The sequence below is a fragment of the Cotesia glomerata genome, linkage group LG8, assembly GCF_020080835.1.
Source record: "Cotesia glomerata isolate CgM1 linkage group LG8, MPM_Cglom_v2.3, whole genome shotgun sequence".
Classification (NCBI taxonomy): domain Eukaryota; kingdom Metazoa; phylum Arthropoda; class Insecta; order Hymenoptera; family Braconidae; genus Cotesia; species Cotesia glomerata.
Genome location: NC_058165.1, coordinates 1,355,147 through 1,373,965, shown reverse-complemented (window position 1 = coordinate 1,373,965; position 18,819 = coordinate 1,355,147). Strand labels below are relative to the sequence as shown.

Here is an 18,819-nt window from a genome sequence, read left to right as displayed (position 1 = left end):
TGTGAGATTCTTACTCACTAAAACCCTCCCCTCTCTTGTACCTGATACTACGGGACCGCGTTAGCATTACTTCGCAGCACCAGGCCCCCTCCACGCTGCTCCCGCAGCTTATTTCTCCGCTTCATCTTATTCCTCCGCTTCTTCTTTTTCTTCTTCTTCCTCCTCTTTTCTCTTCTCCAGCAGGACCTCTCTTACATATCCCGTCATTGCTGTCCAGTTGTCTGTCGACGTCAGCATCCAAGGGACGACGTCTTCGGGCCTTTGAGGCACTTCCTTCTCTTCCCGCCAACGCAGTCGTATTTCAGACCAACGTTGGCAGTCGAAAAAGGTGTGCTCAGCAGTGTCAGCAACTCCCGGACAGTAAACACAGTAAGGATCGTTTCGGATCCCCATACGATGTAGGTAGGCATTGAACTGTCCATGACCAGTAAGGAACTGTGTGAAATAGTAGTCTACCCCCCCGCAGTCCCTCAGTACCCAGTCACGGATCTGCCCAATAAGTCTATACGTCCAACGCCCTGTCTCCCCGGTTTCCCAGCGCTCTTGCCAGAGCTCAAAGGTCTCCTCACGTTCGCGGGTTCTCACGTCTTTCATGAGTCCTTCGCCAGCCCGCCGGGCATCCCAGATCCGCTTCCTTTCGAGACCCAGTAGGTCGATTGGAATTACCCCCGAGATGACCAACACAGCTGCCTCTGAGACCGTTCGATAGGCGCAGGCTATCCTCAGCGCACCTCTTCGTTGTACCGATGCCAGTTGCTTCCGATATTTCTCTACTTTGAGTGCCTCTCCCCATATCTCTACTCCGTAGAGCATAATCGAGTTAGCGACACCCATGAGAGCTCGTCTGCGGCTGCTCCTTGGTCCCCCGACATTTGGCATAAGCCGGGAAAGATTTGCCACCGTCGTTGCTGCTCTTGTGGCCACACTGACAATCTGGTCTCGAAACGTCAATTTCGAGTCTATTGTCACTCCGAGGTATTTCAGAGCCCCCCGACTCTCGATGTGTTGATCCACAACTTGAGTCTGGAAGGGGTTCGGAAACCACCTCTGAGCTGTGAGTACCACCACCTCCGTCTTCGCGGTGGCCAGCATCAACCCATGATCGTTAAGCCATGCGTTGATGGAGGCCGCAACAAGCTTCACCAATCCCTGCGCTTCGCCTTCGTTCCGCGCAAGTATTAGTGCTGCCACGTCGTCAGCAAAACCCTCCAGCTTTACCTCCTGCGGTAGATCTAGGCGCAGAAGTGCATCATAAAGGATAACCCAGAGTTCTGGTCCGAGGATTGAACCCTGCGCTGCTCCTCCACTCAGCTCCTTCATGACCTGTCCTACAGTAGTCTCATACATCAAGTAACGATCACTTAAGTAATCATTTATGATGCGAATGAGATACTCCGATAGACCTAATTTCCGAAGCGCCCTCATTATATCCGGCCATCTTGCCGAATTAAATGCATTTTTGACGTCAAACGTCATCATTATGCATACTGGACGGCACTGATGATGACCCGTCCAGGCTTGTTTAGCAAATGAAAGCGCTTCCGAAATGGCACCAATTGTACTGCAACCCGGCCGAAAGCCATGTTGGTTTTCAGCCAGGCCACCAGCATCGGTCACTTCTTTCCGCAGTCGATTCCTAATAAGGGCTTCGAAAATCTTCCCTGCGACATCTAACATGCACAGTGGTCTGTAGGACGAAGGTGTATAGGGTGGACCTTTACCTTTATCCAACAGAACCAACCGTTGCAGTTTCCATCTTTTCGGAAAGACTCCAGTCGAGATGCAGGCGTTGTAAGTATCAAGGAGCAGTTGTTCATGCTAACATCGAAGTGAGTTTATATCTTTAAAAATGTCAATAATTAAGAAATTACCTTGTATCTTGTCAACTATTGACATTTTTAAAGATATAAGCTCATCCCGATGTTATACTCATTGAGACCTTTCATTTGAGTACCCACATCAATTTTTCATATATTTTATATATTTCACAAATACCATATATGTAAAATATATAAAAAATGCCATGTGGGTACTTAAATGAAAGGTCTCGATGAGTGTAACATCGAAATGAGTTTATATCTTAAAAAATGTCAATAATTAAGAAATGACATTGTATCTTGTGAACTATTGACATTTTTAAAGATATAAGCTCACTCCGATGTTACACTCATCGAGACCTTTCATTTGAATACCCACATCAATTTTTCATATATTTTATATATTTATATATATTATATATATGTATGTATGAAAAATATATCAAAAATGCATGAGGGTACTCAAATGAAATCTCTTGATGAGTGTAACATCAAGATGGGCTTACATCTTAAAAATATTAATACTTAAGACATGACCTTGTATCTTGTCAACTATTGACATTTTTAAAGATATACCCTCATCCCGATGTTACACTCATCGAAACCTTTCATTTGAGTACCCACATCAATTTTTCATATATTAATATATTTATATATATATTATATATATGTATATATGAAAAATATATTAAAAATGCATGTGGGTACTCAAATAAAAGCTCTTGATGAGTGTATTATCACAATGAGCTTATATTTTTAAAAACGTCAATATTTAAGAAAGTTCAGTGCAATTTAACAAAAGTCATAATTTAATTTTGCAAAATTTTACATATCAATAGGTCACAAATACACGGCAGTCACGTAGTGACTGCCAAGTTGCTAGTAATTTATAATTTAGGTCATCAAACAAGAAATAAATTATTGAGATTATTTATTGCTGGATTATTTATTTATTCAGCCATATTTATAGCTTTACACTCTAATTTACATAATTATTATTCATATTCATTTTCAAAAATAATTTTTTCTAATTATCTAAAATAAGATAAAGATAAATTACAATTTTCAAAAATTTTATTTCTTGACCTCGAACATAATTATCTCATTATATTCCAACTATTTAATATTGATATTCATTAATATTGAATTTTTTTTTAAAGGAAGGATTTTCCTCGTAGAATTTTTTCATGATAGCCTCAATATCGATTGGCGGTGAGTCAGTAGGACTGAAAAAAATATATATTTTAAAAACATATTTCAATCAATTTAAAAATTTTTAAATTATAAATACTTAAAAAATAAATGAGCATTATGAGGCGTGCACTTTTAAATTTTTTCAAAAATATCCAATAAAAAAAAAAAATTTTAATTACCTGAAATAAATTGATCCATCCGTTGTTGTAAATGGATTTAATTGTATTGGACGACTGAAAAAAATTTAATTTTAATTAAATATTTAAATTTATGCATTATAATATTAATAACACTTACTTATAGTCAGGATTGAAATCATCTTCGTAATGTTCCGGTCTAAAATAAAAAAAAAATATATATATTAAAAATTAAAAAATTATTAACTTAAAAAATAATTAAATAATTACTCAGGAGGAATGTAAATTCCCCAATTTTGATTAGGGTCCTCATAGATTGGCCAGCTTGCCGCCATACCGACAGTGCACAGGACAATAATTAACTTCATTTTTATTTACTGTTTGATCTTTAACTTACGTAGAAAATTTTTAAACTGAGTCAGCGAAAGTCGTAATTCTTCTATATCTCTGAATACAATGAATAATATAATGCGGCATTGTCAAAATAGACGTCATTTTTTAATATAAAACATCTGTATGCCAGATATTTTTTCACTTTTAGGTTGTTATCTTTTTTTTATTTAAACACCATCAATCATTAATGCGATGGTTAGCAGGAATAATTAATAACTTTGGGTAATTTAAATTTTATTAGATAACTCAATAATATATGTGATAAAAATGAGATAAATTCATATTTTAGCATTAATTAATGAGAAATTCTATTTAAAATAAGTAAGAGATAAAATATTTAATTTTATGACTAAGTTGTTGAAAAAAAAAAAAAAAAAAAAAAAAAAAATAATAATATTGAGAAGAATAATAAAACAAAACAACAATAAAAATAAAAAAATTAAATTTTAGAGATAGAAGAGCGCAGAGTAAAGCGAAGATGGAAAAAGTAGTAAAAAGTGGGGATGGAACAGAAAGAACTATCAAGAAGTTTAAGTTCCTCCGAGAGATGGCGTACAGTGACAAATCTAGTCATGTGGATTCTTAATTCCTCTTTAAGGAGATCCAAGTACCCTGGTGTAAAGAAAGTCTATAAAAAAATAATACGTAGAAGTACTTTTTCTTAAAATTAATTTTTGAAAATTAATAACATTTCTTGAGGAAATTGTCCGATAAATTTACTCATTAAATAATTATTAACATTTAATTGACTAATAAAACAATATAGCAGTCTGAATTACCGGTATACACTTGACAACACAAAACAAGTGTCCCTAACCTTAAAATTTATTTATGTTTACTGTCTAACTAAAATGACTTCGATGTTCTAGCATTTAAAAAACCTTGGTTACTTATGCGCATGGGTAACTAAGCAAGCGGTGTTGCCAAGTCAAATACAAGACTTTAAACAACGCAAGTTCCCAGTGATTTTTCATAAAAATTATAAAATATCTCCGCAATACCTTCGGAAAGCTACTTTTTTAATTGTTTTAATCTTTAGCTTATTATTTTTTCAATCAAATTCAATGAAAATAAAATTATTTTTTAATCGTTAATTGCATTAAATTCTTAACCAAATACACGGCTGGTGGAATCTCCATTTTACATGTAAAAATTACAATTTTAAAACCTAATTATTTGATTAGATATCCCGGAAACTTACCGTTTTTTAATTTTTTTATTAATTATTAGATTGAATTTACAAATTTTCAGGAAGTTTTAAAAATTTGACTATTTCGCATAGATCTCCTTAAATATTCAGATTTTAAAATTCCAACTATGAGAGCCGTAGCCACCTAGTGGAATTTTTTGAAACTAACTTTTTGATCCAATTCATTTTTTATTACTAAAAAGATCCAAGTAGCCTCCTAGTGTAAAGAATGTCTATAAAAAAATAATACATGGAAATACTTTTGTTATCTTAAAATTAATTTTTGAATTAATTAATAACATTTGTTGAGGAAATTTCCAATAAATTTACTCGTTAAATAATTATTAACATTTAATTGACTAATAAAACAATATAGCAATCTGAATTACCGGTATACACTTGACAACACAAAACAAGTGTCCCTAACCTTAAAATTTATTTATGTTTACTGTCTAACTAAAATGACTAAGATGTTCTAGCATTTAAAAAACCTTGGTTACTTATGCGCATGGGTAACTAAGCAAGCGGTGTTGCCAAGTCAAATACAAGACTTTAAACAACGCAAGTTCCCAGTGATTTTTCATAAAAAATATAAAATATCTTCGTAATACCTTCGGAAAGCTACTTTTTTATTGTTTTAATCTTTAGCTTATTATTTTTTCAATCAAATTCAATGAAAATAAAATTTTTTTAAAATCGTTAATTGCATTAAATTCTTAACCAAATACCGGCTGGTGGAATCTCCATTTTACATGTAAAAATTACAATTTTCAAACCTAATTATTTGATTAAACCCCGAAAACCTACTGTTATAATTTTTTCATTAATTATTAGATTCAATTTACAAATTTTCAGGAAGTTGTAAAAATTTTACTCCTTAAATTAATAATATCTGGTTAAACAGTAGAAAATTTTGCGTTAAAAAATTTAGAAGATCATTCCTTATTAATCAATGAAAAGATGTGAAGATTGTAAATCTGGGATGAGTCAATCCTTATTAATAAATAAATAAATAAAAAAGCATAAACCAGGAGACCTAAGAGCATCATTAAACCTCAAGTTGATTCATCTTTCTCAAGTACCGCGGAATATTTTCTTTTCCATATTTAAGCTCATCATGATCATGGTTGCTCTTTACCGACCACACAACTTGCGGCGTTTATGGAACCGTACCAAGCCAATTACCTCAACTCATTCCAGTTGCCTCGAAACTGATTGAAATGAGAAACAGACGGCCGAAATTCAAAAAAAGTATAAATTTTTCTGTAATTTAAGTCACACTTGATTGATGGGACGGTTTAATTTAACAATTTAACATTAATCACCCCAATAAAATAGATATTTAATCCAATTGGTATTCAAAATAATTTTTAGCATTAAATTCGAATTCTTGAAACAATTTCAAATATATATTGATAACATAATTTAAAAATTAAAAATAAACTTTGATCTGAAAAAAAATCAAGTGTTTTATTCACTAGAGACTTTATTCCGCAGAAATAATAATGGTTTATTCCAGTAAATAAAATATACTGGACGGTTTAGTTTTTAGTGTATAACCGAGCTAATCTCAAAAGCAATCGTCAATACTTGTCGGACTTATAAATGTGAGAAGGGATATTGGTAAGTCGTTTTATTGGGTATATTGGGCCTTTGAGCGTATAAAAGATGCGAAAACTGCTTGTGCATTCAAGGGAGATCTCGGTCTTGTAGTCTCCCTGGATAGCGGAAAATATTAGCGGCACCTTTTAACACACTACCCAAAAAAACAATCTTGGATCTCCATTCTTCATTCCCTTCTCAATATCCTTCGCATTTTTCACGGTTCCCTTGCCTCCAATCATTCTCTTTTCTTTTGCACTCTACACTCCATTGCTACATGATCTTTTATTCAATATTTCTTATGCTACTGTAGAAGATACTTGACTTATACTGCACACTATACTAATCCGAACTCGTGCTTCAGCAATCTCGATTGGACCAGCATTGTTTTTATTCACCGAGGCATTCCGAGTCATTTAATAAAAGGGTTAAATTAAACAGTTTGGATGAATTTTAAAATCCTGGAAATACGTTCTGCAATGTCAAAAGGATTTATTAACTATTAATAATTTAATTTATTTCAAGACAATTATTTAATTTATTAAATATTTTTTAACCAATAAATATTTACTTGGGAGGAAAGTATATTTATTAATAGTTAATAAGTATTTATTAATAGTTAACAAATATTTATTAACAATTAATAAATATTTTGTTGAGTGAATTTGTTTGGCTTGCAATAAAATATTATATAAAGATTGCTTATTAACAAAAATCATCTTTATAAATTATTTGGATTAATTATATTACATTATAATAACGTTTATTGTAAAATAGCAAATTCTATCACAGTGAATAATTATCTTTTATATTTTTAAATATTAAAAACGTTAATTTATTTAGTGAATTTAATTATTATCATGTATTCCAGCTATAGAGTTATAAAAAGTGTCAAAAGAAAATTGCTATTTTTGCTTTTTATTTTAAATAAATATTTGTTAACAGTTAACAGAAATATTCATTAACCATTAATAAATATTTATTAACAATTAATAAATTGTACTTAATAAATTACTTATTAACTGTTAATAAATATTTATTAAATTCTATGATGTTCAAAAATCATTTATTAACAGAAAAAATGCTACTATAAGCGTAACTACACGGAAAAAAGTAAACTGTAATATTCACTCGGATTTCGGTTAATTTTTATAGTTTCAAACAGTAAAGCGGACATCGGGGTGCCAAAAATATAAATATTACAGAACTTAATGTAGAAAGTATAAAAGCCACAATTTATAATTTAATATCCAAAATAAGTGATTAGTAGCTGTCACTATAGTAAATAACGACTGTTTCATCTTAAAAAATTACAGTTTCAAACAGTAAAAATTGCCATTTCAATATATAGTCGATATTATGAGGAGAAGGGGAATTTAGATGAAAGAGAAGGGGCTCTCACTCTGGGAGAATTTAACATTTGAAACCGTAAAAATTATACTTTTAAAATATACATTTTACCAGTTCAAGCAAGTCAATAATTACAGTTTGATTTTTAGCGTTGCGTTTAAAATTTACCATTTTACTTTGTAAATATTGACGTTGCTTGTATTAGAAATTTACTAACTTTATTTTATACTTTTTACATATCATTGCGATCATTTTTTAGGTACCAAATGATAAATATCAAAGTCTGAGTTCTTAATTATTATACTTTAACATTTTAGACATTTACATAGCGAATATTACTGTTTGAAATAGTATTTTCTTCCATGTAAAGAGTAAATTGTAACGTTTAAATTGTAAATATTATAATGTGAATAGTAAAATCACGATTTTACTGTTTGAAATGGTAATTTTTAGCAGTTGATAATTACTTATTATAAATCGACTGTTATTTATTACAGTTTACTTTTTTCCGTGTAAAATTAAACATTAAGGTTTTACCATAGAAGGATAAATATATCACGATAATATTTTTTGAGTCATAATTTATCAGTCAAAAAATTCTCAAACAAAAAATTCTTAATCTAATTCTTCAATAACTTTCATGAATTTCATGAAATTTCATAGCCAAAAAAAAATATTGAATACCTGCCTGCAGTTAAACTACTAAAAAAATAGCATTGATCTCGAAACCGCGGCTTACAACGAAGCTTAACCTCAAGATAAACAGCCTAACAAAAAAAAAATATGTTTTACTAAAGAATAGATTAAGAATCACGCACTCTTAGCTTTCGGTGTTTATACATAGTCTTTTGGAGAGTCGAAAAAAAATTAAAGAAGGGACAATAAGTCATTCTTTAAGTAACTGTGACATCGAAATATCAACAAGGTATAAAAGTGCTTCCCCTATTGATGTCCCGAGGTAAGAAAGGTGTTCGTTTGAACAATTTAACTCCCTAAGGCGAAGATTAAAGCGACTACAGTCTACAGTAAAAGATTTTTAAATAAAAACTATTTGAGGGTAGGTTCAGTCTTTTTTTTATTCTTCTGCTCACCTTTACTTAGATTGGATGTATCGCATCGATGTCGGTAAATAGACGACATGATATATATATATGTATGCGGATGAAGGGACAAAACGATCTTACATCAATGGAATATTGTCAAAATATTGCTGCGGTCTTGGATATGTCGATAGTTTCTTATTATTATGAAGGATATATGGATGAAAAATACGGGCGTAGATTCTTTTGAAAGTTACCTTTGTGGCCACTGAGAACATGTGCCTCAGGGTGACTCTCGTGTGGTGCAGGATGCTGAGAAATAATAAGTTCACCGTTTTATATGGCTCAAATGATCGGCTGGTAGATACATTGGATACCACAGAGATATTCAATTTGGTGAAGGAGTTTTAAAGAATTCGTATTGGATGATAATTTTGGTGGTAAAAAATATTTTTAACTTTCCGCTAAGAAAATTGAAAATTTTCAAAAATCGGGAAGTTATTTGTTTTACACGGAAAAAAGTAAACTGTAATAAATAAGAGTCGATTTATAATAAGTAATTATCAACTGCTAAAAATTACCATTTCAAACAGTAAAATCGTGATTTTACTATTCACATTATAATATTTACAATTTAAACGTTACAATTTACTCTTTACATGGAAGAAAATACTATTTCAAACAGTAATATTCGCTATGTAAATGTCTAAAATGTTAAAGTATAATAATTAAGAACTCAGACTTTGATATTTATCATTTGGTACCTAAAAATGATCGTAATGATATGTAAAAAGTATAAAATAAGGTTAGTAAATTTCTAATACAAGCAACGTCAATATTTACAAAGTAAAATGGTAAATTTTAAACGCTACGCTAAAAATCAAACTGTAATTATTGACTTGCTTGGACTGGTAAAATGTATATTTTAAAAGTATAATTTTTACTGTTTCAAATGTTAAATTCTCCCAGAGTGAGACCCCCTTTCTCTTTCATCTGAGTTCCCCTTCTCCTCATAATATCGACTATATATCAAAATGGCAATTTTTACTGTTTGAAACTGTAATTTTTGAAGATGAAAGAGTCGTTATTTACTATAGTGACAGTTACTAATCACTTATTTTGGATATTAAATTATAAATTGTGGCTTTTATACTTTCTACATTAAGTTCTGTAATATTTATATTTTTGGCACCCCGATGTCCGCTTTACTGTTTGAAACTATAAAAATTAACCGGAATCCGAGTGAATATTACAGTTTACTTTTTTCCGTGTGCCCCGTTTTTCGAAAATCGAGTTTTCATCGGATCTCGACGTTTCGAGGTCCTAGGAACCTTTCCTGACTATTTTCACGATGATGTCCGTACGTCTGTATGTGTGTGTGTGTGTCTGTGTGTGTGTGTGTGTGTGTGTGTGTGTGTGTGTGTGTGTGTGTGTGTGTGTGTGTGTGTGTGTGTGTGTGTGTGTGTGTGTGTGTGTGTGTGTGTGTGTGTGTGTAAACCTCTCGTAACTTTTGAACGGCTTGACCGGTTTCATCGCGGTTGGTGTCATTCGAAAGGGCTTCGCCAAACTTAAATTTCCTGTAAGTTGGAACCGATTCGGACCAGTCGGTTTCGAGAAATTACAAAAAAAGTTGTTTTTTTTTCATTTTTTTTAAATATCTCCAAATTGGCTGAACCGATCAACTTCAAAAACTAATCAGCTCTTAACCTTGAAATTCCGCATCGATCGCCACATAGAGCGTCAGAATCGGTTGATGCGTTCGTGAGATATCGTTGTCGAAAAAAATCGAAAAAAGTGTTTTTTTGTAATAACTCCGAAATTTTTCATCAGATCAATTTTTTTGTTCAGAATCATTTATAGAGCTCAAAAAACCACATCGATTGCCGCCTACCGCGTAAGAATCGGTTGATTTATTTATTTAAAAGTTACAGCAGTTTGAAAATTAGAATAATCGTGTTTCATCGAATTTTGATAAGACTTTTGAGCTCAAAAGCATAGCAAAGCTATCTCTTTGAGCTCGGAGAGCTCAAAATAACACATAAATTGTATTTTTGAGCTCGAAGAGCTCGAAAACGTCATAAGTGCAATTTTAAGCGCCTAGGTATGGAATTAGCGGGAAGTTGCAGGGATGGCCTTCAGGGTCAACCATTTTTCTAATTTTTTTTTTTATCAATTTACACTGATAAAAGGATTTGTTTATATTCAATAAGCTTTATTAACTGTTAATAAATGATTTTTTAACGCAGGATTCAATAAATATTTATTAACACTTGATAAATTATTTATTAAATACGATTTATTAAATGTTAATAAATATTTGTTAACAGATAACAAATATTTATTAACTGTTAATAAGTAATTTATTAAGTACTATTTATTAACTGTTAATAAATATTTATTAATGATTAATGAATATTTGTTAACTGTTAACAAATATTTATTTAAAATAAAAAGCCAAAATAGCAATTTTTTTTGACACTTTTTATAACTCTATAGCTGAAATACATGATAATAATTAAATTCACTAAATTAATTAACGTTTTTAATATTTAAAAATATAAAAGATAATTATGAGCTGTGATAGAATTTGTTATTTTACAATAAACGTTATTATATTGTAATATAATTAATGCAAATAATTTATAAAGATGATTTTTGTTTTTAAGCAATCTTTATATCATATTTTATTGCAAGCCAAACAAATTCACTCAATAAAATATTTATTAACTGTTAATAAATATTTGTTAACTATTTATAAATACTTATTAACTATTAATAAATGTACTTTCCTTCCAAATAAATATTTATTGAATGTTAAAAAATATTTATTAAAATTTAATAAATTAAATAATAGTCTTCTAATAAAGTAAATTATTAATAGTTAATAAATCCTTCTATCAGTGTTATAGTATACTAAAAATATCTAATTTATAATTCATTCGCTCATCCAAGTGTTGGATTTTTTTTCAAGCAGGTATAAAAATCTTTAGATCCTCATTCATACTATTTCTAGTTCTTACAAATCTTCAGAAATTATCTCCTACTAAATAGAGAAATTTAAATCCAGAGCCTTTGAATTCTTCTACGATCTTGAACTCGGGGAGGATTAAGAACCAGAGTCTACAAAAATTCTAAAAAGTTTATAGGATAAACTGAAATGCACAAAATTTTATTGCTCTAATTAATGAGTGGCTCTATTTATTACTATCATTTATAATCTATCATATTGATAAATGTCTATGTTTATAATTTTACAGGTACTTTATTCTCTTTTATATCTGTGCTATCTGGCTTTTACCTTGGCATTGAAATTTGAATAAATAACAAACAAAAATGATAATTTTTCTAGAGCGATATTAACATTTACCTAATGTCACCAGATACCTGCAATAAATGTCCAAAATGGACCTGTCCAAGTGCCTGAGCGACGAGAAGAACCTCCAGGAAGTGATAAAAATATTAAAATCGCTAAAAATTTTTACAAAAATATAATCTAGTCTTAATTTTTAAATTGCAGTCCAAATATTTAGCTATTATATTATTTAATCAATTATTATGGTTCAAAATTTTCATGCATGTATAATTGCTTAAATATTCATTTTATTATTTTCAATGTGTTCTTTAAATATTATTTAACATTATTTATAATCTTGAAGTCGCTCATGACCATGCTGTTTATGGAACTGTTAAATAAACTAAAATAAAAAATTAAAATTAACATTTGCACATATAAATATTCTAAAAAAATATTTTATCCCCTCTAAATTGATCTCTAAAAAATAACCAACCAAATTAGTAACCAAAAAACAGGTTTAGATTTAATAACCTACCTCTACTCCATGAGAACGTATAATATTATACTCCAGCAAAAACAAGGTACGTCGATACCCAGAATCCCAGTACCAAGCCTGCTGTCGACCTGCCTTATTCAATAATAAGCCCCTCGGATCGAACTGTGCCTTCACGACTTCTCTGCAATCCAAGCGCAAGCAGATTACCAACGGCTGACGCAGCTGCGTAGCAACTGCGCCTGCGCGTACTAACACTCACACACTCACTTCTCTGTAGTTGACTTGGCAGTAGCCGAGCACACAGCTGTGTTATTGAGGACAAAGAATAGAACGACTACACTAATACCTAGCCTACTTGGAGCCTCGGCGTCCTACACACATTATCGAGTTTCTCAGTAGGTCTTTGTGTACTGCGTAGATACCACGTTGTTTTACTATTCATTTTTATTTTTAATATTGTTATTTATTATTTATAAATAATTATTATTTACAATGAATAAAGGCTACGCGTTGATTTATTGGGTTAATTCTAAGAACACCGAGACGGTTAAATTGTCAACGATTCCTAAAAAATGCAGGCAAAATGGCGCTGTTATAGCCTTGAAATGGAAGAATACCGTCACGGGTGCTAGTGAAAAAAAAGTTGCCAAGATTTTGAAAATTGCTAGTAAGTTTTTTTATTTCATATGTTTATTTATGACGATTTAAATCTATTTTCAATAGATTTATTTATAGCAAAAGTTATTTTACCCAACCACGTGGTCAAAATTTTTATTGATAAAATTTTGCTTTATTAAATAATGAATTTTGTTAAATTGTACTGTACTTTCTTAAATATTGACGTTTTTTAAGATATAAGCTCATCCTGATGTTACACTCATCAAGAGCTTTCATTTGAGTACCCACATGCATTTTTCATATATTTTTCATATATACATGTATGTAATATATATTTTAAAAATATAAGCTCATCTTGATGTTACACTCATCAAGAGCTTTCATTTGAGTACCCACATGCATTTTTCATATATTTTTCATATATACATGTATGTAATATATATTTTAAAAATATAAGCTCATCTTGATGTTACACTCATCAAGAGCTTTCATTTGAGTACCCACATGCATTTTTCATATATTTTTCATATATACATATATATATATATATATAATATATATAAATATATGAAATATATGGAAAATTGATGTGGGTACTCAAATGAAAGGTCTCGATGAGTGTAATGTCAAGATGAGCTTATATCTTTAAAAATGTCAATGGTTGACAAGATAAAAGCTCATTTCTTAATTATTGACCTTTTTAAAGATATAAGCTCATCTTGATGTTACACTCATCGAGACCTTTCATTTGAGTACCCACACGCCATTTTTGATATATTTTATATATATGATAATTGTGAAATATATAAATATATAAAATATATGAAAAATTGATGTGGGTACTCAAATGAAAGGTCTCGATGAGTGTAACATCGGGATGAGCTTATATCTTTAAAAATGTCAATAGTTGACAAGATACAAGGTCATTTTTTAACTATTGATATTTTTAAAGATATAAGCTCATTCTGATGTTACACTCATCAAGAGCTTTTATTTAAGTACCCACATGCATTTTTATATATTTTTCATATATTTATGTATATAATATATATATAAATATATAAAATATATGAAAAATTGATGTGGGTACTCAAATGAAAGGTCTCGACGAGTGTATCATTAGGATGAGCTTATATCTTTAAAAATGTCAATGGTTCACAAGATACAATGTCATTTCTTAATTATTGATATTTTTGAAGATTTAAGCTCATCTTGATCTTACAAATTCTCTTCTTCTCTTAATAATATAGATTAAATAATTAAAAATTATTTGTTATTTAATTAATTATTCCTTAAATTTATACAGAAGACAAACACGAGTTGAATAATTTAACAGTTGATACTTCTACGGGAATTTTATTGGAAAAACCAACGCAATCTACCCATCCAAGTTTAATTATCTCAAGATCGGATTTATTGTATGCAGCAAAGAAAGCGGCGAAAATAAAAATAGCCAAGCAAAAAGACTTTGATTCCAACAAATCGCAGAAAAATAAAAATTACACTTCTGCTGTATTTACTGCGCTAAGTGACGACGACACTTCGTCTTCTGATTCCAGCGACGACGATAGTCAAAGCGATAACGAAGATAATAGACAGTGTGAAGAGGATGATGTTACTGAGCAAGTTAAAAATTTATTGCAGTCCGGTAAGTTGAAATATTTAAAGTCAAATTTAATGTTTGTAACTGGTTTATCGTCAGCCATTTATTCGAATAAAGATTTGAAAACATCGCGTCAACAGCTGAGAAAAAACAAAAGGATAGAAATATAGTTACAGAGAGAGAAATGTTTAACTCACACACTCAACTACGTCTCAGGTTATGGGTATAATCAAGCGCGCTATTGCCAAATCTGTTTATTTATTCCGGCAAGTAATAAATACCAAAGTCATTTTATTACTTTACTTTATTAAATAAGTAAAAATCATCAATTATTAAATTGTTTAAATTATTTTAAATTATGTAGTAGTCTATTTCTTTAGTTTAATAATTTATTCAAGTTATAACTATACTCTTTACAATATTCGAATGAAGTTAATAAAGTTACACAATAATTAATCAATCCCGTAGAATATAGTTATCAGTAAAACGATACAATAGATTAAGTTCGTGTATAAGTATTAATGTCAAGATGGTACTCCGCGGTTACAATAATACGATACGTTAAGTAAAGGAAAATATGATAAATGTAGTAACCCGTAGATGTGTGTTTCTCAGAGGCTGAGGAAAATCTGCCTCGTGCCCCTTGACTCTTGAGAGTGTTAGTCTTTGCTAACACTTAGCGTTGTTCTTGGGGTCCCGTGACGTCATGAGCCCCTTGAATGCCGGGGAAGGGATTTTATGGCCCAAAGAGTAAGGTGGTTGACGCAAAATTTTCGAGAGTGGAAAAGTAGTCCCACAATTAAAATAAAGAATTTTTACGAATATTGGGAAGACTAAAATTAAAAAAAGTTTGGAAAATCCAAAAGTGCACGCCTCATAACGCTCATTCATTTTTTAAGAAAAAATAAATTGTGTTACTGATAAAAAAAAAGAAAATTATAATTAAGTAATTTCTTACAGAGTATTTTTTTTTTGTAAATATCAGCGCCCTTTTTTCTTGTTATATGCGTACGCAGTCTAAAAAAATCTAGCTTTATCAAGTAGCGCCATAGTTTTCATGTGACAAATAAGAAAAATTCGTTTGTCTTTGTACGGTTATATCGTAATAAATTTTAATAAAAATTCAATTTAAAAAAAAAAATACGTAAACTAGGCTACTGATATGAAATACGGACCCAGTTCATCGCATTCGTAAACTAATAAAAAAGGTCCGGTCTTGAAATATCAATTTGTTCGGGAGTAATCATTGGTACATCCAAAATGGGGTGACATCCGGACGTCCACGTAAAATTTTTTTCAAAACGTTTTTTTTTTCAAAATAGCTACATGAAATGATTTTAGAAAGTAAAAGATGGTTTAATTTAAGTGTTTTTTCAGTGTACATCTACTTATATTATTGTATAAGTGTAATATGGTTGTGATAGAGGCATTTAAAGGTCACAAAATTGCTTGACCTTGACGAGTCGAGTATAAAGCACAACCTCACGCGCTTCGCGCTATGAGGCGTGCAAAAAATTTTAACATTATTTTGATTCATTAGTTACGCTAGAAATTTATTTTTATTTTATTTTTTAGTAGAATTTTATTTTTAGTAGATTTCATAGAAATCTAACTATTGCATTTGTCCTCATGACGCAACTTTTGAAAAATTTTGCTATTTCCTGACTCAGTTCGTCAAGCTGGTTCAGAAAATGCCATTAGTTCAAAAGTTTATATATGTATGTATTTATATATTTATATATATATATATATATATATATATATATATATATATATATATATATATATATATATATATATATATATATATATATATACACAATATAACGCGGCTTATCCGGACGATAGCGTCTCTAATTCATAATGGATCCGTTTCAAACTCAACATACTCCATTTTTAGACGATTACCAAGGCCAAGTTCAAAGATGAGCTTAATCGGTTAAGTAGTTCAGAAATTACAGAGTTTCAAAATTTTCAAAATCCTAAAAATTCATTTTTTGGCAGATTCTTTCGCGCATAACTTTTGAATGAAATAACTTATCGAACTTTTGTAAATTTCATTTTAAAGCCCATTAAACAAGCTTCAATTTTCATGTCATTTTATTTACCTAAACTTAAAATAACCTATTCGTCTGTAGGTTTTTAATGAAATTTTACTTTTGCAGTCGTTATGCAGTCGTCAATATTATTCTATTACTCCAATTAATGAATAAATGAATTATGTTATTATTATATATAATTAATAAATAAATAAATTATTAATATTTATAATTAAAATTTGCTTTATGTGAAATCTACTTCCATTTCGGCTGCCGAATGGCCTTTTTTATTTTATAAATCTATATTTTAATAATCAATAATTTTTTTTCAGCGACAGTAGAAAATCTTAATTTTCTAAAACGATTAATAGGAGTAATGGAAAAAGTTTGCCATCAACGAGTCCCTGTAAAGCAAGAAGTAATTATTCTGGTTTCTTTTTTAAAAATTCAATCAATCTATTACAATTTATTTAAAAAAATACTTTTTTTTTTTTAAGAAGGAACCAAGCGTGCAAGAAATAATAAACCAAGAAAAAGAAAACATTCACTCAAGCCTTGGTTCGTTTTTACCACCGATGACAATAAACGCAATATCGCACCGCAATCCAGATTTAAGCGACTGGAAAAAGCTAACTACTGACATCCTGGTTGAAATTTACGGCAAGGAATTAGCATTTTTGTCTGCGAAAGGTCGCAGAGGTGCTCGGGGTATCGATCCAAATGTATATCGCTCTGTCTATGGTATGCTCTGCATAAGTTATAATTTATTTATTTATTTACCAAAATTTTAGACCCTGAAGCCTTAGCTCCCTAAGGGCCTTACATATAAATTAATACATATTACATAGTAATAATAAAAGTTGTTAACAGTAATAGAAATGATAATAATACAATAAGAATAAGAAGTAAAGTTGTCTCAGAGCAAAGCAAAGTCTATCTAAGTAATTGAGTTAAGTTACCAATTAATGACTCTAGTTTATAAATCAAAAGAAAGAAAAGAAAAACATAAATTTGAATAATTAGTAATTTGGACAGTTATGTAGTGACAATTATTTATCATCTTTATCCACAAAAAACTTGTAACACTTTGATCGAAATTCATTGTAATCAGTAATCGACACATTACTTACATATTACTTACATTTTTTGAGGCTAATAAAATAATTATTGTTTTTAGATTTAATTAATATGCGATTAGGCTGGATATTGCCCTCCAAGGAATTTGTGAGGCATGTTAATAAAGTGTGCTCTAACCGCAAGAAGTACGCCAGGAAACCACCCGCGGGAACTTCAACTAGTCAAGAAGTTGTTAGTGAAGAAGACCCTATTGCTACTTTGGAACAAGGTGACTTTGATCACCACCACGAAATTCAGTATCCTGACAGTAATTTTTGCACGATTCAAATTTCTGAAACTTACAGCCAAGCTCAAATGTAATTTATTTTTTGATTATTAATTTTTAAGTATAGTTTAGTTTGTCATTTATTATAATATAAAATAAAATAAACAATTGTTTTGATAAAAAAAAAAAATATTGATTATTTAATATTAATAAAAAAATATTATTAAATAATTATTGAAACTAAGGATATATATTTTTTTCACCTTTCAAATTTTAATCAAAAATTTGTGAACTGTAAATAAATAAAATTTTGCTACATTAAATAATGAATTTTGTTAAAGTGCACTGTACTTTTTTAATTATTGGCGTTTTTAAAGATATAAGCTCATTTTGAGGTTACACTCATCAAGAGCTTTCATTTGAGTACCCACATGCATTTTTTATATATTTTTCATATATACATATATATAATATATATTTTAAAGATATAAGCTCATCCCGATGTTACACTCATCAAGAGCTTTCATTTGAGTACCCACATCAATTTTTTATATATATTTCATATATCCATATATATGATATATATAAATATATCAAATATATGAAAAATTGATGTGGGTACTCAAATGAAAGGTCTTGATGAGTGTAACATCAGGATGAGCTTATATCTTTAGAAATATCAATAGTTGACAAAATACAAGGTC

At 30.1% G+C, this 18,819-nt stretch overlaps 1 protein-coding gene across 2 annotated transcripts; it reads left to right on the top strand.

Annotated features, from left to right (window-relative positions):
* Positions 1–12,914: 12,914 nt before the first annotated feature.
* Positions 12,915–18,243, top strand: LOC123270556. Of its 2 annotated transcripts, none has more exons than XM_044736668.1 (5): positions 12,915–13,180; positions 14,438–14,779; positions 17,106–17,191; positions 17,274–17,514; positions 17,951–18,243. In XM_044736668.1, exons 1-5 carry the CDS (start codon positions 13,006–13,008, stop codon positions 18,208–18,210), a joined length of 1,104 nt encoding a protein of 367 aa, XP_044592603.1. In that variant the 5' UTR covers positions 12,915–13,005; the 3' UTR covers positions 18,211–18,243. The 2 variants fall into 2 exon arrangements, with proteins under 2 accessions (XP_044592603.1, XP_044592602.1); XM_044736667.1 differs by having other exon boundaries at positions 17,271–17,514; positions 17,951–18,239.
* The last annotated feature ends 576 nt before the right edge of the window (positions 18,244–18,819 follow it).

Coding starts and splice junctions, on each gene's coding strand:
- LOC123270556 (XM_044736667.1), top strand. CDS start 13,006: ATGAATAAAGGCTACGCGTTGATTTATTGGGTTAATTCTAAGAACACC. Junction 14,780..17,105: donor TAAAAATTTATTGCAGTCCG/GTAAGTTGAAAT, acceptor ATTTTTTTTCAG/CGACAGTAGAAAATCTTAAT. Junction 17,515..17,950: donor TGTATATCGCTCTGTCTATG/GTATGCTCTGCA, acceptor TATTGTTTTTAG/ATTTAATTAATATGCGATTA.